The sequence below is a fragment of the Plectropomus leopardus genome, chromosome 17, assembly GCF_008729295.1.
Source record: "Plectropomus leopardus isolate mb chromosome 17, YSFRI_Pleo_2.0, whole genome shotgun sequence".
Lineage (NCBI taxonomy): Eukaryota > Metazoa > Chordata > Actinopteri > Perciformes > Serranidae > Plectropomus > Plectropomus leopardus.
Genome location: NC_056479.1, coordinates 5,655,162 through 5,675,635, shown reverse-complemented (window position 1 = coordinate 5,675,635; position 20,474 = coordinate 5,655,162). Strand labels below are relative to the sequence as shown.

The 20,474-nt window shown below is 40.4% G+C and overlaps 2 protein-coding genes across 2 annotated transcripts; one reads left to right on the top strand and one right to left on the bottom strand.

Moving 5' to 3' along the window:
- Window positions 1–264: 264 nt before the first annotated feature.
- On the bottom strand, window positions 265–6,557 carry rnf25 (ring finger protein 25). The gene is made up of 10 exons (XM_042505201.1): window positions 6,493–6,557; window positions 6,144–6,215; window positions 4,610–4,706; window positions 3,659–3,726; window positions 3,483–3,552; window positions 3,275–3,346; window positions 2,909–3,055; window positions 2,745–2,834; window positions 2,483–2,620; window positions 265–1,200 (listed from the first exon to the last, which is right to left on the bottom strand). Exons 1-10 carry the CDS (start codon window positions 6,507–6,509, stop codon window positions 517–519), a joined length of 1,455 nt encoding a protein of 484 aa, XP_042361135.1. The 5' UTR covers window positions 6,510–6,557; the 3' UTR covers window positions 265–516.
- An 836-nt stretch (window positions 6,558–7,393) lies between these two features.
- Window positions 7,394–17,529, top strand: anapc2 (anaphase promoting complex subunit 2). Its single transcript, XM_042505132.1, has 14 exons — window positions 7,394–7,758; window positions 8,662–8,911; window positions 8,984–9,305; window positions 10,395–10,527; window positions 10,621–10,903; window positions 11,460–11,579; window positions 12,151–12,268; window positions 12,858–13,036; window positions 13,122–13,263; window positions 14,537–14,612; window positions 14,883–15,086; window positions 15,690–15,822; window positions 16,781–17,022; window positions 17,168–17,529. The coding sequence occupies exons 1-14, from the start codon at window positions 7,660–7,662 to the stop codon at window positions 17,375–17,377; spliced, it is 2,511 nt and encodes an 836-aa protein (XP_042361066.1). The 5' UTR covers window positions 7,394–7,659; the 3' UTR covers window positions 17,378–17,529.
- The last annotated feature ends 2,945 nt before the right edge of the window (window positions 17,530–20,474 follow it).

The window sequence follows — 20,474 nt, the reverse complement described above, 5'->3', positions numbered from 1 at the left end:
TAAGCAGAGTACTAATTGCAATGCTACAATGTAAAATGCACAAAGCATTATAATTTTTACTATTAAATTTACTTAAATTCCTCTAAAAATGCCTTTATCTGTCTGGTGCATTGCTCTGCTAATATTTCCTGCAAAATTTCAGCTGCTTCACATTACAGCACCATTTCTTAAGAAAGAGATATACCAAGTCTTAAACAGTCAGAGTTAGTGAACTGAACTGGAATGAACCCTCTTTACAGAATATTACAGGAAATACAGACACTGTAACATACTGACATCCAGAGAAAATTTAATTTGTAGTTCTTTCAAGTCATATTGCACCACAACAAAAAGCAACAACCATCTGTATCTGATATTAGTGTGCATGAAAGTGCATACCAGAGACCAGGATAACAGCAATGTACAGGAGGAAAGGATACTACGGTGAATGTTGTTTCTGGTGCAGGGCTTTAATCTATGCAAACTGATAATGGAGGCACACATACGCTTGTTCACTGGCCCTCCTGTTGCCCTTTGTCATAGCACCTCCTCTCTTCCCCTCTCCCTCTCCACCACTTTGTGTTGGAAGCCCCTACCGTGACCCCGGCGGGGTCCCCCTCCTCTGCTGTACAGGTTATTGGGCCCTCCCCTGCTTCTTGAAGCCCGCCCGTCCCAGTGGTAGCGTGCGGGTCCAGGGCCACTGGTGTCTGGAACAGGTCGGTGAGGACCCCTTCTCCTTCCACGGTGACCACGACCCCCTGTAGAGTCTCCAGCATCTTTTGGCCACTCAGTTTCCAAGGCTGCCTGACACACTGGCTGATCATCTGGAGACACCTGGGTCCGTTGTTGTTCTACGGGGACGCCCCTGCCTGTCTCAGACTGACAGAATTCTGCGTTTACTTGCACCTGGTGGCCATGGTTACCCTGAGCTTTGGCTTTTATTGGTCCTTCAGTGCAGTCTGAGGACAGAGACAGTTTATCCAGGTGCTCTGTGATAGGGGCGGCTCTTCGGTGTTGTGGTCTGGATCTGCCTCCTCTCCTCGGCCCCCTCATCTGGTTCTGACGCCTCTGGCCCTGACCGCCTCTGCAGTGGGACAGTCCAGGAACAAACATGTCCGCTCTGACACTAGTTTCATAAGAGGACACATTAGAAGCAGAGGGTACTGTGGGGCCAGGAGAGACATCCGCGTCCAGGTTTCCGTTTTCAGCAGCAGATGGAGTCTGTGGGAGTTGACACGCATCACTGTAAGTGTTTTATATAACATTATAGAGGAACAGTGTTAATAAGGCAACTTTGGAGCTGTATGTAGGTGTAATTTGACACTTTGATGGAGCTCGGCATGCAGCACCTGCTTTCAGTTTTTTCTCCCAGCACAGAGATGAAACTGATATCCATCTTCGTATCTGATTCTGGGTTTGACAGCAAACAGGAGGATTTTCCAAAATATTAGTTTTCCCTTAATATCACCTAAGAAGTTTTAAGTTTCTATGCTCAAACTGCAGCCAGATGTGTATCAGATGTGTAAATTCTTGAACAAATGTAATATTTGGAGACCTAATAGAGTTCCATGTTTTTCAGTTCCTCTCTGACCTACACTGATTCAACATTTATTCAACAGACATAAAACTGAAATGTACTGAAATGCCCAGAGGGCCTCTAATCCATCACAGATCACATCGACAGATTAATTATCCACCTGTGACTCAAACTCCACAAAGTGTGGCTAAGGTAAAAAAAAGAACTCATGAAGAGGTCTGTCTGTTTTTTTGTTTTTTTTAATTCATTGTCTAAATAATTACATTTCTGAAATCAACATGAAGTGTATTGTAAATATTTTCTACGCCATCACCCAGAGACTTTACCGAGCAAAGTAGCAATTAGCAGCTACACAAACCAGACCGGCTGACCAACACACACTTCAACATTTAACAACTTAAACCAACTCTGTTGTGAAGAAAATCATTCAGTTGGTTTTACCAGTGGGCGCACAGAATGAGGAAAAAATCCTATGGCGTCTTTGATTTTACACCATAATGGACGACACCTCACTCTGTGTTTTTGGTACTTTAAGCCCAGTTTTTCTGAATGAGAAGACACTGAGAAGATCTTCTACCTTTTGCTGAGTCTGTATTTTTAACACTTTTCCTGAAGCAAATTTCAGAAATGCATGTAGTCAGTGATACGTAGTATGATCGATAAAAAGACAATTCCTTTATCTGTTAGAAAGGAAATTAATGAACTTACTATAATAAGCAGTACATTCTAAATGTGTGCATGGCCGTATGAAATCGGCCCCACACACTCATGGTATGACAGGTTCAACATCAGAAAATGGAGACATGCAACATATATCAAACTTTATCAAAAGAATCAGAGACAATTTGATCTTTGCTGAGACCAACCTCTTTGTGACACCTTCGGTTGCTTGTAGAGATATAAGCCTGGTATGAAGAGTGTTAATGCATCTAAATGTGACCTCTATGGTGTCAGATTCATTCTTACCTCGTTGGTGTGGATGAAGAAGCGATTTGATTCCACCTCCGGGTCAATGATCCCGCCTTTGGACCTCTGTCTTTCCAAAAGCTTCTGGAGTTCACACCACTTCTGTTGAAAAGTTGAACCGATCGCTGCTTCGTCCAGCTGAGTGAAAAACACAAGACCTTTCACTGTTTTCATTTTTCAAACAGTCGAACTGTCGAGCCTGAAAGTTTGTTCTCGACCTTGGACACAACTTTTAAAAGTGTGCAATAGAATGCGGTGTTACCTCAGGCAGCTGGGGTGCAGGGGAGGACAGAAGCTGATCCACGTCATATGTTAGAGGCTCTCTACAGACCGGACACACCACAGTCAGCTCCTGTGAGAGAGTCCGTGATTAAATAGTGAAAATAAAGACACAAAGATTTCTTTGACCCGAACTCTTCGGCTGACCTGTTGGTCTGTTCTCTCTCTGGTCTTGTCCTCCTCTAACTCCTTCTCCCTCTGCCGGAGCTCCCTCTCAGAGTGGCTGGCGTAGCGACCGAGGCAGTGCGAGTGGAAGTAGTGATAGCAGCTTGTCTTGGAGAACGTCTCTCCCTCCTGAGGACACACAGTGTATGTAGAAGCATGAATGTATGAATGTTTTATCGATTTTTTCAGCAGGTACAGATTTTTCACTAATTTCTGGAAAAATGCAGAATAGAGTCCTGCATTAAATGATTTTTTGCTCACTCGGAGGAGCAGAGAAAGCTGTAAACACAACATTGACATTTTCTCACATTATTATGTATCAGCATTTTATTGCTGAGTCATGTGTACCTTAAAGCCATAGAGGCAAATGACACAGTTTCCATGAGGAATATTGCTTTCGGTCAGGATTTCTTTCGCTTTCTGGAGGAGAAAAAAAGAACAGTTAGATACTTGACTTCAAGCAGCAGTACTGCTCACAATTATCTTCATTAGCTCAACAGAAAATCATCCAGTAAAATCATATATTCTCTTAAATTATAGATTTAAAAAAAGTGACCTCAATGAGTTGATATAACACAGGTGAACCCAGACAGGACTGAGCCTCCAACTGAAGACACTTTTGGACACTAAGAGAGAGCAGTTGCACATAATTACAGGATTTTACACTCAAAATCAAACATTTCCTGAGCAGAAAGTGTTGATACTGATCAGTCCACAGCTTCAGCTGGTTACCTGCTGATTTTGTCATCAGAAAGCCCCCGTGGGTTATTAATGGAGATGGCTGGAGAAGACGAAGGATACTAAGCACACAAAACAGGGAGGAAAGTCAAACTTCACTTATGTTGGTCAGTTTTTTTTTTTACTGAGCCTTAAATGATAAGTCTGGTAATATTTGCTATTTCTGTCACTCAACAAATCGCAAAACCAATATCTGCTAATGTGTATTATCTGTGTCAAAGCCTGATTTATATTTTTGAAATCTGTAGGAAACATTGGGCTTGGAGCAGAGAGCCACAGAGAGGAAGTCAGAAAGCGTTGAAAGACAGATGAACACATTATTGATTTTGGTGTTTTTAATGGGATTTAGAATCTAGCAGTGTTCTCCTTTATAATACCTTACAGATACACTGATGCTGTGAGCCATGCAGACAAAATGTTGGCAGTGTATCAATAAAACACAACACAAAGAATGAAGCCCCTTTTACATCGCCTATTCAAGGTGAGAATAACAGCTATTATGCCGCCTTGCTGTTCTTATAACATGTACGACTGCAGAATGAGGAGACAGAGTGGTCTCATCTTAATGCAGACTGTCTTCCCTCGTGGTGGTTGAGTGTAATACCCACTTTTTCATTAATTAATCTTATCTGCAATCAGTAAAATAAAGCGCCAATACAGATATCGGCAAAATGCCAATTATCAACCAGGCCGATAACCTGTCGAACCCCTAATCCCTACATTTAATTCTTAAAAAAAAGTCGATGTCATACAGATTTGTGGCTTCTAAAGGAGTACATACCATATTTTTAACAATCTCACAGCTTGTGGTAAGTCTACCGTGGACAGTTATGACATTAATAGCTAATAATCAAGTTCTCAATTCAGACCACAAACAGGATTTTCACTTCCAAAATTTCACCACTGAGTTCTATAGGGAGCATGATAAGATAATGTAGCGCGTACCTGCTGATCGAGGGTCAAAGTCAGTGTGAGTCGCACAAACTGGGAGACAGAGTCCTCTGCTGTGGAAGGGTACAGGACCAGGCTCACCTCCCAGCCCCTGCAAGGCACAGCACAGTGTTTATAATGAGGCCAGAGGAGTCTGGGAATGATATCAACCAGCCTGATGCAATAACACAACATCACAGTGCCAAACAGGCTACACAGAGCATTTTCTCTGCGTAGAGACCAGAGACTGTATATAAAGGCTATGGGAGAGAGACTGTTAATTCAGTGTTTCTTTGCTTAAGTGCAAAACACTACAGTACAGACGAGATATTTAATTAACTGAAAGGATTTATTAGTTAAAAAGACTGGCCCATGTCCAAAATATAAAGTGTGAGTGAAATATGAATTCATTGACCTGGTTCATGATCACGTTTGAGCATGCTATACTCATTTATTTACTAGTTGTGGCCCATCAAGGAGCTTAGGTCAAATTTTAACAGCTATATAAATATGATAAGCACTGCTCTTTATTGAACAAATTATCCAATAAAGGCTGGTATGATACTTTTCCCATGAGATCACAGAGTTTTAGTTACATTTTTGATGTCAACTTAATAACAGTCTGTCCTCCAGCTCCAATCATCATGATGATCAAAATGTGTCTCTCGTTATTTACCCATTTAAAACAAGAGCAGATTGCTTGAGTTCTGAAAAATAATTAATTAATTAAATAAATAAATAGAGGGCAATGTGCAACCTAAGAAATGACCCAAAACTGAGCAAAAAATTTCATAAAAAGCTAGGCCTACAAGAAAATTACCTGAAAAACAGCACAAAGAAAAGTTTTTAAAAAACACACACAAAACAAAAGGTGTTACAATATGATGTTAATGAATACATATTTTTGTGCAGCATAATTGTATTTATATAACTGCAATAAAAATGAAAAGTTTTTATTTTCCCCTTTTTTTGGATAATTTTCCTCTGTCTCTCAGCTATTTTTTCTCGGTCATTTCCTTATCACATTGTACTAATTCTTGCCAAGTTGCGTAATATCTTTATTGCCATGCTTTTGAAAGAAATTAAACCAATTTACTCGTGTTTCAAAGATTAAAATGCTTGTGAAAGATGTCTGATCACAGCACATGAAAACTGATGATGATGAAGTTCCAAAGGGTTCACTCTTATATCTGATTATTATAATAATTTTAGGTTATCAGCTATTAAAACTTGTGATCGTGTCTAGATACTATTTGAGTCACAAAATCTTGTGTTAAACCAGGACAGCTGTATTTTATTGTACTTTCCACATTCAACATTATTACCCAGATGTTCAAATGTGGTTAGCTTTACAGTGGAAGAACACAAACATCTCATGCACCGGTGCAGGTCCAAACTCTGATTTGGTTTCTTTAATATAGAGTTTTCCATTTTGTATGAGTCCTCACTTCTATACTGACATGTACTGAAATGTTAAGGCACTAAATAATCATAACTTAAAGCCAAAGCTAATCAGGCAAAATGATGGAAATGCAGCTATATGTCTCACCCGTCCTCTTTCCTGTTGACCAGCAGTTCATCCAGGTAGATGGACTGCAGCACCTCAATTTCAGACAGCACACTGGGGAGATATAAAGACACTCGTTATTTTATCCTGCTGTCTTTCTGTGCTGTTTTATAACAGGCTAACGTTCACACAAATCAAGCTAGCGTTAGGCTGTTAGCTCAAACACTGTGTAGCTAGTTAACGTTAGCAGCGCCAGACGGTCAATATTTCACCATTTTAGTTAGAGCACAATGACCGACACTGAATACATGATGCGTGGATGAAATATAATGGTTGTCATGAAATGTGTTTGAGATTTAAAAGGCAAATATCATGCTGTCAACAAACTCACTCGCACTCCGCTGCCATGATGGTGTTTCAGTGAGAGCCGCAGCAACTCAGCTAGTTAGCTACCTGAAAACGGATGTACGACACGGTGCTTTCAAAACAAAAGTGTCACCGGCAAGAAAAGACGTTTGCTCGATTAAACACGCTAAAAATAACGTGACCACACCAGAAACCGAGTCTCTGTTTGGTCTCAGCATGACTCTCTATTCATGTAGGCACCTGGATGTATCGATACTGGTTCCAAATTTTTACATTTATTTTCTTCACTGGAACTACCCGCACACGGCTGTCTCTAACATTTTTTGGGAAATATATACATTTTAAGGGGGTGTTTAGTTTAATTATAGTTTCTAGTTTTAGAAATTCAGATAAAATAATGCCTGCCGCGGTAGCGAAATTAATACATTGTACAACAAAATGACGCTATAAAACCCGCAGTTTATATTGCTATTCAGTGGCCACAATGTGTTCCCAAATTTACTGTAAAACTCATATGATGTGTTTTAACCGGAAACTTTACTACACTTAATACAGTAAAGTAGTAAAGTACTAAGTAGTTAACACTCATGATTACTAGGGTTAACTGTCAGACAAACATACCTGACACTAATATCAATACTAACACTCAATAACACAAATATTAATCACAGTAAAACCACACATATGAATTAATAGCTGCAGTTCCTCACTGTGACCACAGAAGGGCGCCCATGAATATAAAAAAAAAAATCACTAATCGTCAAGTTCACTAGTGTTAAGGTTAACATCACTTCCGGATAACTTTCAGAATAAAACTACCGTCGCCAGCACAGACTTCAGTATGTAAGTGTCTCACCCATGGATGTATTATAAGGTCTCACCTGTGGAGGGCAGCGTTAGCGCTTTGGCACACAAAGTTATTGGAAGAAGAAAAACAGGAACAAGACGAAGAAGAAGTAAACCCGCGATAGGCAAGCGAGAATCATGTAACGTTATTACATATTTATGGCAGAAGAATTGTACCGATATTAGCAAAAAATAATTAAAGAGACTAATACAAAATACGCATAAATATTAGACATGATGCATGGTTATACAGAGACGCGCGCGATGTTGTAACATTACAAAACAAATCCAAAGTTGAAATGTTTCATTTACACTAGCTAGTTCGCTGTTTCTTAAGTCCAAAAAAATGGAGGAAATTGGGATGGAATCGGACTCAGCCGAGATGTCGGGATCCGCATCGCAACAAGGTGTTGCTGACGCTTGGGAAACTGTCACTGCAGCTTTGGTGAGTGGACTTTCTGAGCTCAACAACTGCAGCAAAAAGACACAGGCGTCAACATGGAGTGAACCGAACTCGCCGGATTCCATTAAAATATTTTAGGATTTAGTGTTTTCTTGGCCGTAGCATCGATTCTTACCATATGGGACATGACATAGGGCAGTGAACTAATTAATGGGACGTTCGGCTAAATTCGGGATATAAATTATGATGCTTTTACGACTCATTTGTCTTCATGTTGCGGTTGTAAATATATGTCGACAGCAAGAAATGTTTTAAATTTTTAAGAGGACTTGCAAGAATATATATTCTTGCAAGTTTTTTTTTACAAGTTTAAATAAAAAAACAACAAATGAATAAATAAATCAAAACGATTTAGGAAGAGCTTTAAAATCTAATACTTTTTTTTCATAGACATTTTCCCTAGCTTTTTTCTTCTTTTTTTCCCTAGCTTCTTTCCTAGGTTTTTTAAAAAAAACTAATTTGTAGCTTTTTCTTTTTTTCCCTCGATATTTTCCCTCTTTTTAAAAACATAATTTACTAAATATATTTATCTTTTGAAATCTGTGGACAGTTTCCTACCAAGCTGCTCATTGCCTTTTCCACTGTTTGTTTTTATAAAGAAATTGCACCAATTTGCTCAGGGTCTTAAGGTTTAAATATTGGGAAAGGTGTCTGAACGCAGCAAGAAAAGTGATGTCACTCCAGGTGTCAGAGGGTTAAAGTGGCTCCATCCCTTCGAACACACCCTTTCAGTGTCTTGTGTATAAAATGTCGAAGGCCTGGCGTCTTGTGTTTTTTCATTTGACATCAGCATTGACAGATCAGTAGATTTAGAGATTCTAGATTGCATACGACAGCCCTGCTGTGTCTGTCGTAACAAATAACTTACCTTGTTCTTTTTTTCAGGTGTCTCCCGGCTGCTCGGTGACGGAGCAGAACCTCTCGGACTCGTTGGCCCTGCTGTGTAATCAGGGTTTGGGCCAGCTGCTGAGCGGCTGGCTGCTGGAGTCTTTGCAGATGCGTCTGTCCTCGACTGTGGTTCCCGAGTTCTGGTCTGGACTCAAACAGCCGGAGAACGAGCTGGAGGAGAGAGGCAGGGCCTGGGTTCTCCTCACTGCTTTTCGGACTCTGTTAGACCGACTGGAACCTTTCCTGGGTGAGTGGGAAAAACAAGTCGATAAGTTCAGAACTGATTTCTGAATTATATTAACATCATTTTATCTTCTAGGTGGTTTGGAGAGGCTGGGGACGTGGCAGGACGAAGGTCGTGGCAGTCTCTGTGGCCCGGGGCCCAGGGGCCTCCAGGAGCGTGCCTTCACCATCATCAGGGCCCTCCTTCTCTTCTCCCCCTCCCCCGTTCTCCAGGAGAGAGTGCTGGAGTTCTACAGCAGAACCTTCTCTGTGTACATGAGCCAGGAGGGCCAGACCGAGGACGGGGCCGAGGCTCCAGACGGCGACGAGCGAGGGGTCTGTCCGGGCTGCGGGGTCCCGACACAGCAGTGCTGGTGTAAGGAGGCCCTGGAGCAGCTGCAGGAGCTCAGCCACATACTGTGAGTGGACTCAATAAAGACATTTAACCCTTTGAATCTGGAGCGACATCACTTTTCTTGTGCTGCTTTCAGACGACTTTCACAATATTTAACCCTTTGAACTCTGAGCAAATTAGTGCGATTTTTTTCAAAAACATGGGAGAGAGGCAGTGAACAACTTGGTAAGCTATGCTCTACAAATTTCACGAAATTAGCTGATTTAGAAAACTATTTTTAAAAAGTTAGGGAAAAATATCTAGGGAAAAAAGTAAAAAGCTATAAACTAAGCTGAAAACTATATGTTTAATTATCATAATTACATGTTTAGAATTACTTCACAGGATTATTATAATTTAGTCTTGTTTGTCTTGTTGCCTTTTTGTTTTTTGTTTCTTTTTTAAAAAAAATGTTATGTCAGAGGTTTATGGAAGTTACAGAACATTTCTCATCTTTGTTACAGTCTCGGTCTTTTTTAAATAGCTTCGTGGTAACATTTTACTGATTACTTTCATGCCTGAGATCTTGTGACAGCAGCTACAAAGGCAGCCAGAATTTACATTGGAGTCCATGAGGCGACAGACAAAAATGGTTAAATACAAACAGAGTTTAAACAAATCCTAAATGTTTAACCGTAATAACCAAACGAAGTTAGGCTACTCAAAAGTAAGAATAAAAGCACACAAAAATATCTGTTATATTTTTCAGCGCATCGCAAAACTGCGATTTATACAACTATGGTGAGTGTGTTTGCTGTTACTGATCTCACAGACATAAACACTTTACAGTTTTAGTTTTTGTTCTTTTTAAACTAATTTTAAATACATTTTCTTGTACTTTTTACTAGATTCTTGCAAATGTTTGGGTTGCAATGCCTTCCAATGTTTTTGAAAGAAATCAAGCCAATTTGCTCAGGTTTCAAAGGTTCAATAAACAAAATAACTCACTGCCGACAATTTCCCATGCACCTTTTTCTTATTCCAGTACGTGCACTCTTTAGTGATATTTTGAACGAGATTATCAAAATACGACAGAGTGCTTGTTGTGTGTGTGTTTTGTGTTTAGCGTGAGGATGAACGGTTGATGTGGTTTCTGTGGTTTCTGTGGTTGTAGTTCCAAACTCCAGCTGCTGGAGTGGGTCAGCTCCGAGGCCGTCACCTCCATCCTCCACAAGCTCATCGAGCAGCGCATGGAGCAGCACTGCAGGGGCGAGTACGAACGCTCCTTCCTGCTGGAGTTCCAGGAGGTGAAACATCCGTCCGTCTCTCCGCGATCAGAGATGTAACGTTTTTATCTGGATAAATCTTTCATTAGCTCTTTGTGTTTTTTGTGGTTGCAGTGGCTGGAGCTGGTGCTCGGCTGGCTGAGCAAAGTGTTTGCGAGCGAGGCAGACAGAGACGGTGTGGTACCTGCTCCCAGTGCTCCCAGTGTTCCCAGTGTTCCCAGTGCTCCCAGTGTTCCCAGTGCTCCCAGTGTTCCCAGTACTCCAGGTGGTCCCAGCATTCATTTTGGGCAGACTGGCAGCAGTTCTGTCCTGAAGCAGTGGAGATGCCACATGCACCAGTTCTTCTGCAGGATCTACGTCAACATGAGGATCGAGGAGCTCTTCAGTATAATCAGAGGCGAGAGATAAAACAGTTTTATTGTGATTCATTGATAGAATCCCAGAATCACTTGGAGGTCAATCTGTTTATTTTGTTTCTTAATCAATTTTTTAAATTTAATTATTTATGCATTTTTTTGTTTATATATTTATTCATTTAATAATTATTTTTATTTATTATTTTCATTTTAGTTAATTTTTAAAAATGTATTTTCCTAATGAAGATTTTGTGCATAAACCAGATTTTTTTTAACAAAAGTTCCAAAGATTATTTCTCACTTTTGTAAGATGTATATTTTCACATTAGAGAGTGCTAGGCTAGCAGTTTCACTCTGCTTCCAGTTTTTGTGTAAAGCTATCTACAATTTCATTTAGCAGACGCTTTTAGAAGAAGCTATGCTAAACACATCCTGGACTTACTGTTTCTCCATACTGGTCGCGCACAGATAAACCTGCAGGCGGGTGATCTAAAATCAGGGAACTGAAATTAAGTTAGGAGCAAGAATGTTTAATACACTACACGCACATGGGTTGCCTACTTCTTCTTGTGCTTTATTTTCACATTTCTCTTTCAGATTTCCCAGAATCAAAAGCTGCAATTGAAGATCTGAAGTTTTGTCTGGAAAGAACCAACCAGAGACAGCAGCTCCTCACTTCATTAAAGTCTGCTTTCGAGAGCCGTCTGCTGCACCCAGGTTTGTTGGCCACTTAGGAACAGAGTTCCCCCGTGATGAGCCTTCAAACCTTTAGTTCCCTTGCCTCAAAGTCAGTGTTTTTTTATGTGTTTTTGCTTAAAAGCCTGAAATAAGGTCAGTTGTTTTGTTCTACGATATAAAATTCGTCAGTAAATCCTCCGCTCGCGAACTTTGAAGCTTTAATTTGTCTTTTTAAAAAAAAAGCAGTTTCTAACAAGTGGTTAAATGAGACTACAGAGCGTCATCCTGTAACCATAGTGAGAGTCTTTCATAGCATAATGTTAGCTTTTTCTTCAAGCGATTGAATTTAGGCCTAAAAAATCCTGAAAGTGGTGTTATTTTGTGGAGACAAAACGAGTTAGTATCAACAACCTTTGTTTACCACAGAGCGTACTGTCCGCCATAATCCCAAATCCAAAGGAAAAACCTCAAAGGCTTTTTGTCGATGTTATCTTGCAGGTCAGCCAACAGACAAGCGTCTTCCCTGGAGCGCTCTGTTAAAACAGCAGAACAAGAAGATGCTTAACAGTGAATTTAATTATTCTGTCTGTGTCGTATCATCTGTTCTCAGGAGTCCACACATCAGACATCCTCACGGTTTATATCTCGGCCATCAAGGCCCTCAGAGAGCTGGACCCATCCATGGTCATCCTGCAGGTCGCCTGCCAACCAATCCGAAAGTACCTCAGGTGAGTCCATCCATACGCACACAGGTATTTTTTCAAACATTATTTTTTAATATAAGATTAAAATTATTTGTATGTTGTGTATGTTGTATGTTGTATGTTATAGTACGTTCTATAATGCTGTTTGATCAGAAGTTAGACCGTCCGGCTGATGATGAAATTATTTATGCAGAAAAATTAAATAAAATTGAAACATTTGAACCAAAAGAGCATATAAAAAAACAGATGACAGAATTAGGAAGCTGCTAATTTATATTGCTTACTATTCTATTATTGTTTTATTTTTTGTTATTAATATTTTTGTTTTTTATTATTATTACTATTATTTAATCTAATTAATTATTTATATTGGTTAATTTATAATCAGTTATATTATAATTATTGTCATTGGAATTTTATTGTCTTTTCTGGGGGAATGTTTGACTGTACGAGGGGATATATATTTGAACATTGATGTACATATTTTAATTTGCAATTTTTGCAAATTTCATTGAAAATATTGTTTGAAAAATAAAAGAAGGGAAGAAAGTTGCCACCTTTGTGATCATTTCTATGGCTGAGTTTTGTTGAAGGGTTCTGTGGTGTGTTTAAGGACTCGGGAGGACACAGTGAGGCAGATCGTGGCGGGTCTGACCGGAGACGCTGAGGGCTGCACAGACTTGGCGTCCGAGCTGTCCAGAGGAGACCCGGTGACTCTGGAGATGCAGGACAGCGATGAAGAAGGCAACGACCCGGAGGACTGGACCCCAGACCCGACGGATGCCGTCCCTGGTAAGTAAACACACAATATGTTTTTTTTCTGCTCTTAGTCTTTATCCTGTGGATTTAACTGAGAGAAGAATGCTTTTTTTTCCAGATAAGATGGGCTCAAAACGGCGTTCTTCAGACATCATCAGCCTGCTGGTCAGCATCTACGGCAGTAAAGACATCTTCATAGACGAGTACAGAGCCGTGCTGGCCGACAGACTGCTGCACCAGCTCAACTACAACACCGCCAGGTACAACTGAACAAACACTTTGACTCAAAGTTCAGCTTTTCTCTTCTTTTCTTGCCCGTACACATAATCCAGTTAAGTACAGAAAGCCCATAGTATATTCCATATATATACAAAACAGACACAAACTAGAAAAGTGGCCTCAGTAGAGTGCATTGAAAGTCGTCATTGAAAGGTGTTTCTAGGGGCATGGTCCTGTGTCCAGCGGGCATGCATGACGTAACTAGATCGTAAAAAAGAGTTTAATCTCACCCAATTGTCCCTCCCAGCTCCCTTACAGTGAAGACGGTGCCAAAAATGACAACGACGGGGATTCATTCATCTCGTATCATAGCTAACTTCGGTGGATCATAACATGTTGGGTTTGGATTTAATCTGCAGACTGGTTCAAGATGAGACCAAAGTCTTCTATGGATTTTAGTTTCTGAGCAACAGTGAAGGCCAAAACATGGCCTGCAGCGGACAGTAAGGCTTGATTTTAGCCGAGCAGATTGACGGAAAAATAATGGCCTCCACAAGCTGGTTAAGAGGAGTCACACAGTTTGCTCCAAAATGCTTCCTACACTGTATCTGAGTTTCCATGTCATATTTATGACTAATAAGGGTCGACCTATATTGATATTCAGGGCCGATACCAGCACTGATTATTAGTAGTTAATGAGATCGATAACAGATATTTGGAATTCGATGTGCATTTACAATAAAAATTAAAATCTTTCTGTCAGTATTTAGAATTTGGAATTTAACAAACTCCAACACAAAACTTTGTTTAAATGCCTTCAGCAAATGTACAATCAAAACTGAAACTTTCAACATCATATACAGCAAGTTCACAGCAACCTTTTTTATACAATCAACTGAAAGTTTCAGATAAAAAATGAATAAATAAAAATAGCTCCTGCAGGTTTTACAAAGTGAAAGTTCCTCCCATGCTGACTATTTCTTTGTACTTATTAATTAATTTTATTGTAGATCAATACATTTGAAAAGGAAGACCTGAACAATTTTGTGCAGGAATGTGCAGAAGTCCACAGAGTAATGCAGAGATAATGTACAAATTTTATACAGGCTGTAAACGGGTCATTTCTGCAACTGCGATATGACTTTATGAGCTTTATAGACCTTTTTTTGATCATAAAAGTCAGTGAACTTTTGTATTTTGGATAATTTTAGCACCTTTTTGTGTGTATTTTGTGTTTGATTAACATGGCATGGGCTGTGTCCAAAACATCAATCTGATGTTCTTTATATAGTTTGATTTCTTTTGTGTTTGCAGGGAAATTCGTAACGTGGAGCTGCTGAAGCTCAGGTTTGGGGAGTCTCACATGCATTACTGCGAGGTCATGCTGAAGGTAAACTGATTTAGTCCCTGCAGTCCCCATTAAACAGTTCAACATGCAGCACCCTCACTACAGTGATCATGCACCATGTAACATGGTGTTTTTAATTTTTAACTGTTGATCATTTAAAACATGCAACACTTAACCTCCAGTTCTCAACATTTTACAGACCCAACAATTTATCAGTTAATCTAAACAATAGTGAGATTAATCACTAATAAAACTGTATCTTTTGTCAGTACGAGCCGTGTTCACACCTACCTTTCTTCTGTCTCTTGTCAGGACATGGCCGACTCTCGAAGGATCAACAGCAACATCCGCGAGGAGGAATCGAGGCTGAGCGAGGAGGAGCAGCCACCACTGTCCCTGTCGTCCATCATCCTGTCCTCTGAGTTCTGGCCTCCGCTGAAGGAGGAGAAGCTGGAGCTCCCTCCACTCGTCTGCCAGGCCATGGAGGCCTACACACACCGCTATGAGAAACTGAAGGTGGAGTTCACTTTTTGTATGTTCTGTTAGGAGAAGATGGCTTTGCATATTTTATTTTTTAATGTGTTTTTTAAGTGTATTGCCTCTTTTTAGTAAATTTCTTTCTGCTAATTTTGATACAATCTTAAAAGTAACAGGTAAAATTTAGGTGTATCACATGGAGAAGCAGTTTGTTTGAGAACCTGTGCTATTGATGGTGCATTCAAGGACACTACGACAGCTAAGGTTTCAGATTTGGTTGCTGTGCAGCAACATTTTAAATGCAAGAAGGTATAAACACCAAATTGCTTTCACCCTCCTTTGCTAATAGCCTGCACAAGATTAGATTTCGATGATAAGAAATGCTGCCCTTGAACACACCACTACAAAAGCTTTAAATTGTTTTGTTTGTGGTCAAATTTCTGAAACTTAAAATCTCACTCACAGATTTTGCTCTCATAATGCCACAGTTGCACTTATTCTTTTTCATGTTCCTTTTTTTTTTGATCAGTTGAGCAGTCAGTACTTTATTTCTGTTTTATTTTCATTACATTAGACGCCACAGAACACCGCTGTGCCGATCTGGATTCAAACTTTACCAGCAGTTTGTCTTCTGTGATTTAGGCCATGAGGACGCTGAGCTGGAAGCCTCACCTGGGCTCAGTCACTCTGGATCTGGAGCTGGAGGACCGCACCCTCACCAACCTCACTGTCTCCCCCATCCACGCTGCCATCATCCTGCACTTTCAGGAGAAAAGTACAGTGATTATTCTCTGCCTTTAATAGAATTATCAAAATCAAAAGTGAGATATTGTAGCATAACATTAAAACAAATCATTTTTTGCCATCTAAATCAGTTACATCACACTTTGTGGAAAATATGGATTTAAGATAACAGTATAATCTAATTATGGGGTTGATTTCTGCTGTGGCTGTGCAAGATGAGGGACCAACGTGCGTAAGTGCTCCAAAGTGGTCAAGCCGATTAAAATTTAAGTGTAGCAGTCATCAGACTCTTTAAACACTTCATTCAGCTGCCTCACTGTGACATCCCTAAAATTAATAAACAACAGTCAAAATCACAGTTGATTATGTATAATAATGCAAGCAAAACAATTTGTCAGGTTTGCCTGCAAAATATTTGTATTTATGATGTTTTTAAACCTTAACATCTTAAACTTGAATCCAGAAGATAAAATTACAACTACCAGAAAATGAGGATATTTTAATAACATTTCAGTGCATTTATAAAAAGTCCCTCACTTTCAATCCAGTGTTGGTCATTACACAGGCAAAACACCAGGCACTAGACTACAGCTCTCTAATCAAAAATCAATAACAATTAGAATAAAATGCTGGTACAGATAATTGGCAAAATGCCAAATATCAGCCCTGATAACCAGCCAAAATGATAATCTGTCGACCCCTACTCTCTACCCTGGTTCTCCACTATACTGCGTTGTTGTTCCATCACTTTCCCTCTCTCAGCTGCAGTCTCTTTCTAAATCTATTAAAAGTCAATTTACCCATGCAAATGGCTAATTTCTGAAAACCATCAAACAAAAAAACTTGAAAATTGGTTGAGACCTACGTCTGATTCAACCCCGGGGGAACTATGTGAAATTACATTTCAGCCCAGCCCAAACCCTTTGGGTCGAATCGCATCAGAGCTGGACAGCACTGATCTGACTGGTTACTTGTTTGATCTTCATCAGGTTCTTGGATGCTGGAGGAGCTGAGCATGAAACTTGGCGCTCCAAAGGAGCTGGTGCACAGGAAGCTGGCTCTGTGGCAGCAACACGGCGTTCTGAGGGAGGAGGCGGGAGGCCGCTACTACGTGGTGGAGACAGGCTCGTCCAAAGAGAAGATGGAGAGAGGCGTGATGCTCATCGACAGCGACGAGGAGAGGGACTCCAACACCACCACCCAGTCTGAACAGAGGGAGGAGAAGCTGCAGGTGCCCACAACACACACACACATACACACACACACACACACACACACACACACACACACACACTCAAACATACAACAGCACAGTTAACAATGAAAAATGACTTCCTGAAGAAGCTTCTTAAAACACTCGTCCTCTGTCTCTTCAGTTGTTCTGGGCCTACATCCAGGCCATGTTGACCAACCTGGACAGTATGACGCTGGACCGCATCCACTCTATGCTCCGGATGTTTGTTGCCACGGGACCCGTCGTCACGGAGATGGATGTCAACGAACTGGAGGCCTTCCTGCAGAGGAAGGTCAGGGAACATCAGCTGATGGTCTCTGCAGGCGTCTACAGACTCCCCAAATCCAACTGATGGAAGAGGAGCATGAGAGCAAACAAAGACAAACTGTTCAAGTGTGACGCTGGATTCAGGTGCTGTTGGAAATATAGGAAAATGATGCAGCCTTCAGCTTTTGTGAAGGAACACTGCAAAAATGTCTCTGTCAATAAAAGACTGTTCTATAGACCGAACCCATTTTTTAGATTCTTTCTGACATCACTCACAAGTATGTATTAGTAGCTGAAAGAAGGGCAACTTTTGCATTTTCAGGTTAATCCAACAGAACACAGAACAATTTATCATAATTTCAAATTGGTGCAACCAGTGTTAGAGAAGCTATCTTGAAAGCTTAGCTTTGCAAGATGAAAGTTACACTGGAAGAAGATGAACTTTCCACCCGAGGGAGAAATGTAGTTTGGTTAATAAAGCTTCAAAGGTAGTTCAAAGTACTTTGTAAAAACAAAACTTATCAAATTGATAATGTACTTGTGATACCAAATTATAATATAATCTCTGCCGTTACAATTACATCCATGTCTGTCCAAACCATGGATGTATTATCGTGAAATCAGTCCAGACTCATATGTTGCCATGACAGTTGAATACGCAAATATGGATGTTGCTGCAAAGAAACTACAAATTCTAAAACCTGGCAGCACAGATGATCTATACAGTCAGCAGTTTCAAGATGGACATCCGAGATTTGGGTCACCAATTCCGTGTCTGACCAAATGTCTCCCCTTCTGTCCCTGACATTGAATAGCGGCCAAATAAATAGTTTTGTGAGGTCACAGTGACCTTGACCTATGATCACCAAAATTGAATCAGTTCATTCTTCAGTTCAAGATGAAATTTTGGCCAAATTTGAAGAAATTCTCTTAAGGTGTTCTTAAGAAGTTGCGTTCATAAGAATGGAATGGAAAACCTGAAAACATAATGCCTCTGGGCTGACATTATTGCTGGTACAGAGCCATTATAACTCATGCCAGCAAATAAAAGGCAATTTATTTTAGTTTATTACATCAAGTGCCCACTTGTTCACAGGTCATACTAAGCCAAAATAACACCCAATGAGGCAGGATATGTCTAATTTTTGCAATGTAATGCAAGTGAAAGTTTGTTTTACATAAGAGGCAAAAGATAGATCTTGATTGAATATAACTCTGAGGTTTCTTACAGTTGTGCTAGAGGCCAAGGCAATGCCATCGAAAGAAATTATATCCTTAGAAAAGGAGTTTCTGAGATGTTTGGGACCAAGAACAATAACTTCAGTTTTGTCTCAATTTAACATCAGGAAATTGCGGCTCATCCAGACTTTTATGTCCTTAAGACATACTTGTAGTCTAGATAACTGATAGATACAGTTACATATCATACGCATAACAATGGAAATTTTAAGAGTGATTTCTAATAATGTTACCTAAGGGAAGTATACATAAAGTGAAAAGGATTAGTCCAAGCACAGAACCTTGTGGTACTCTGAAGCAGACCTTATTATGCACGGAGTATTGATCATTAACATGAGCAAACTGGGAACGATCTGATAAGTAAGATTTAAATCAGCTTAAGGCCAATTAAATGTTCCAGTCTGTGTAGTAAGATCTAATAGGATTAATACATAGACCAGTCCATTATCAGGGGCAATCGCTAAGTCATTGGTAATTCTTACTAGTGCCGTCTCTGTGCTATGATGAACTCTGAATCCTGACTGAAAATCCTCGAATAAACTATTATCTTGGAAAAAAGTCATAAAGCTGATTAGCAACTATTTTTTTCAAGGTTTTTAGAAATAAAGGAAAGATTAGATATCAGTCCAAACCTCTGGATCGAGATTGGGCTTCTTTAAGAGGGGTTTAACGACAGCTACTTTAAAGGTCTTAAGGCTGGTTTCTGGCAACACATACAAGTAACAGAGTTTTGGCGTCTTTGTCTAGAAGGGGGCTGGGAGGATTCCTGTAGTAGGTTAGATCAGTAGATTAAGCTGCTCCTGTTGTTTCTGTAACATATGCTTCAGCACCTACTATTTCTGGGAATAGTAGGTGCCCTGCTCTCAGAAGGCTGCCTGGCGCTAAAGGAAGGGACTGAATAACTCCTACCCCTTGGTTCATCAGGTCTTCCCTCCCGTTCCCAGCATATGGTCTCTGCTGGGATAGAGTACCTCACCATACTCCAGTGCCCTGCATGCACACAAACACACACACACATAGCAAAGCACATACAAAAGAAATGCAAAATAAATGGTGAAGGAAGGGCACAATTGCACATGATAACGGGGAGCGTGAAGCACAGATGAGGAACGCTCTCCACCGCACCTACAGCACTCAAATAGGAACAAAAAAAACAAGCGTTAGAGAGATCACAGCAGGAAGTCAATGTCGACAAATAAAACAACTTATATAGCATGCGCTTAGTCTTGGGGAAAATTCAATAATCAGTGCCGGAAGGCCAACTGGGTACAACAAAAACAATTTTTAAAAACCACTAACAGTAGACACCTAATGAAATAAAGGGCAATATGTAGAACATAGTATCAAACAAATAAACCTAAGTAAAACAGTTAACTAAACAAAAGGTTTAATGAACAAAACAGGCATTCAACAGGACCAGGAATCTACAGGCTCACCAGCAGCAGAGAAACAGAGAGAGCATCAGGGGTAGTATATATAGCCTCACCCAAATTCAAGCCAGGAAGTTGGTGTGGTTAACCCCAAGGTGACCTGGAAGTGACCTCACACTACTTCGCCTTGGGTTTGGTCATCTTGGGTGCTTTCAAACAGACCAGGGGTTTCTCCCAATATCCCCCTTCGACTCCTCCATTCTCTATCCCCGATCACTTGACCCAGCAACCGATCAAGACCAAAGGACGAAAGGACATCCCGATTGCTCAAATGCACTTTGAGGAGTCGGGGGAGTCGAAGAGGCTCTCGTAGAAGAGGGGAGCGAGGACAGTACATGCCAAAGAAGCCCACCAAGTATGGCCTAAAGATCTTCTGAGTTTGTGATGCACACATCCCCTATGCGCTATCTCATGGACCAGATGGTTGGTACCTACACCTGCAAGTGTCAAACACACAGGTGGCCCATTGTGCTGTGGTACAACATACTTGACATCGCCACACTGAATGCCTAC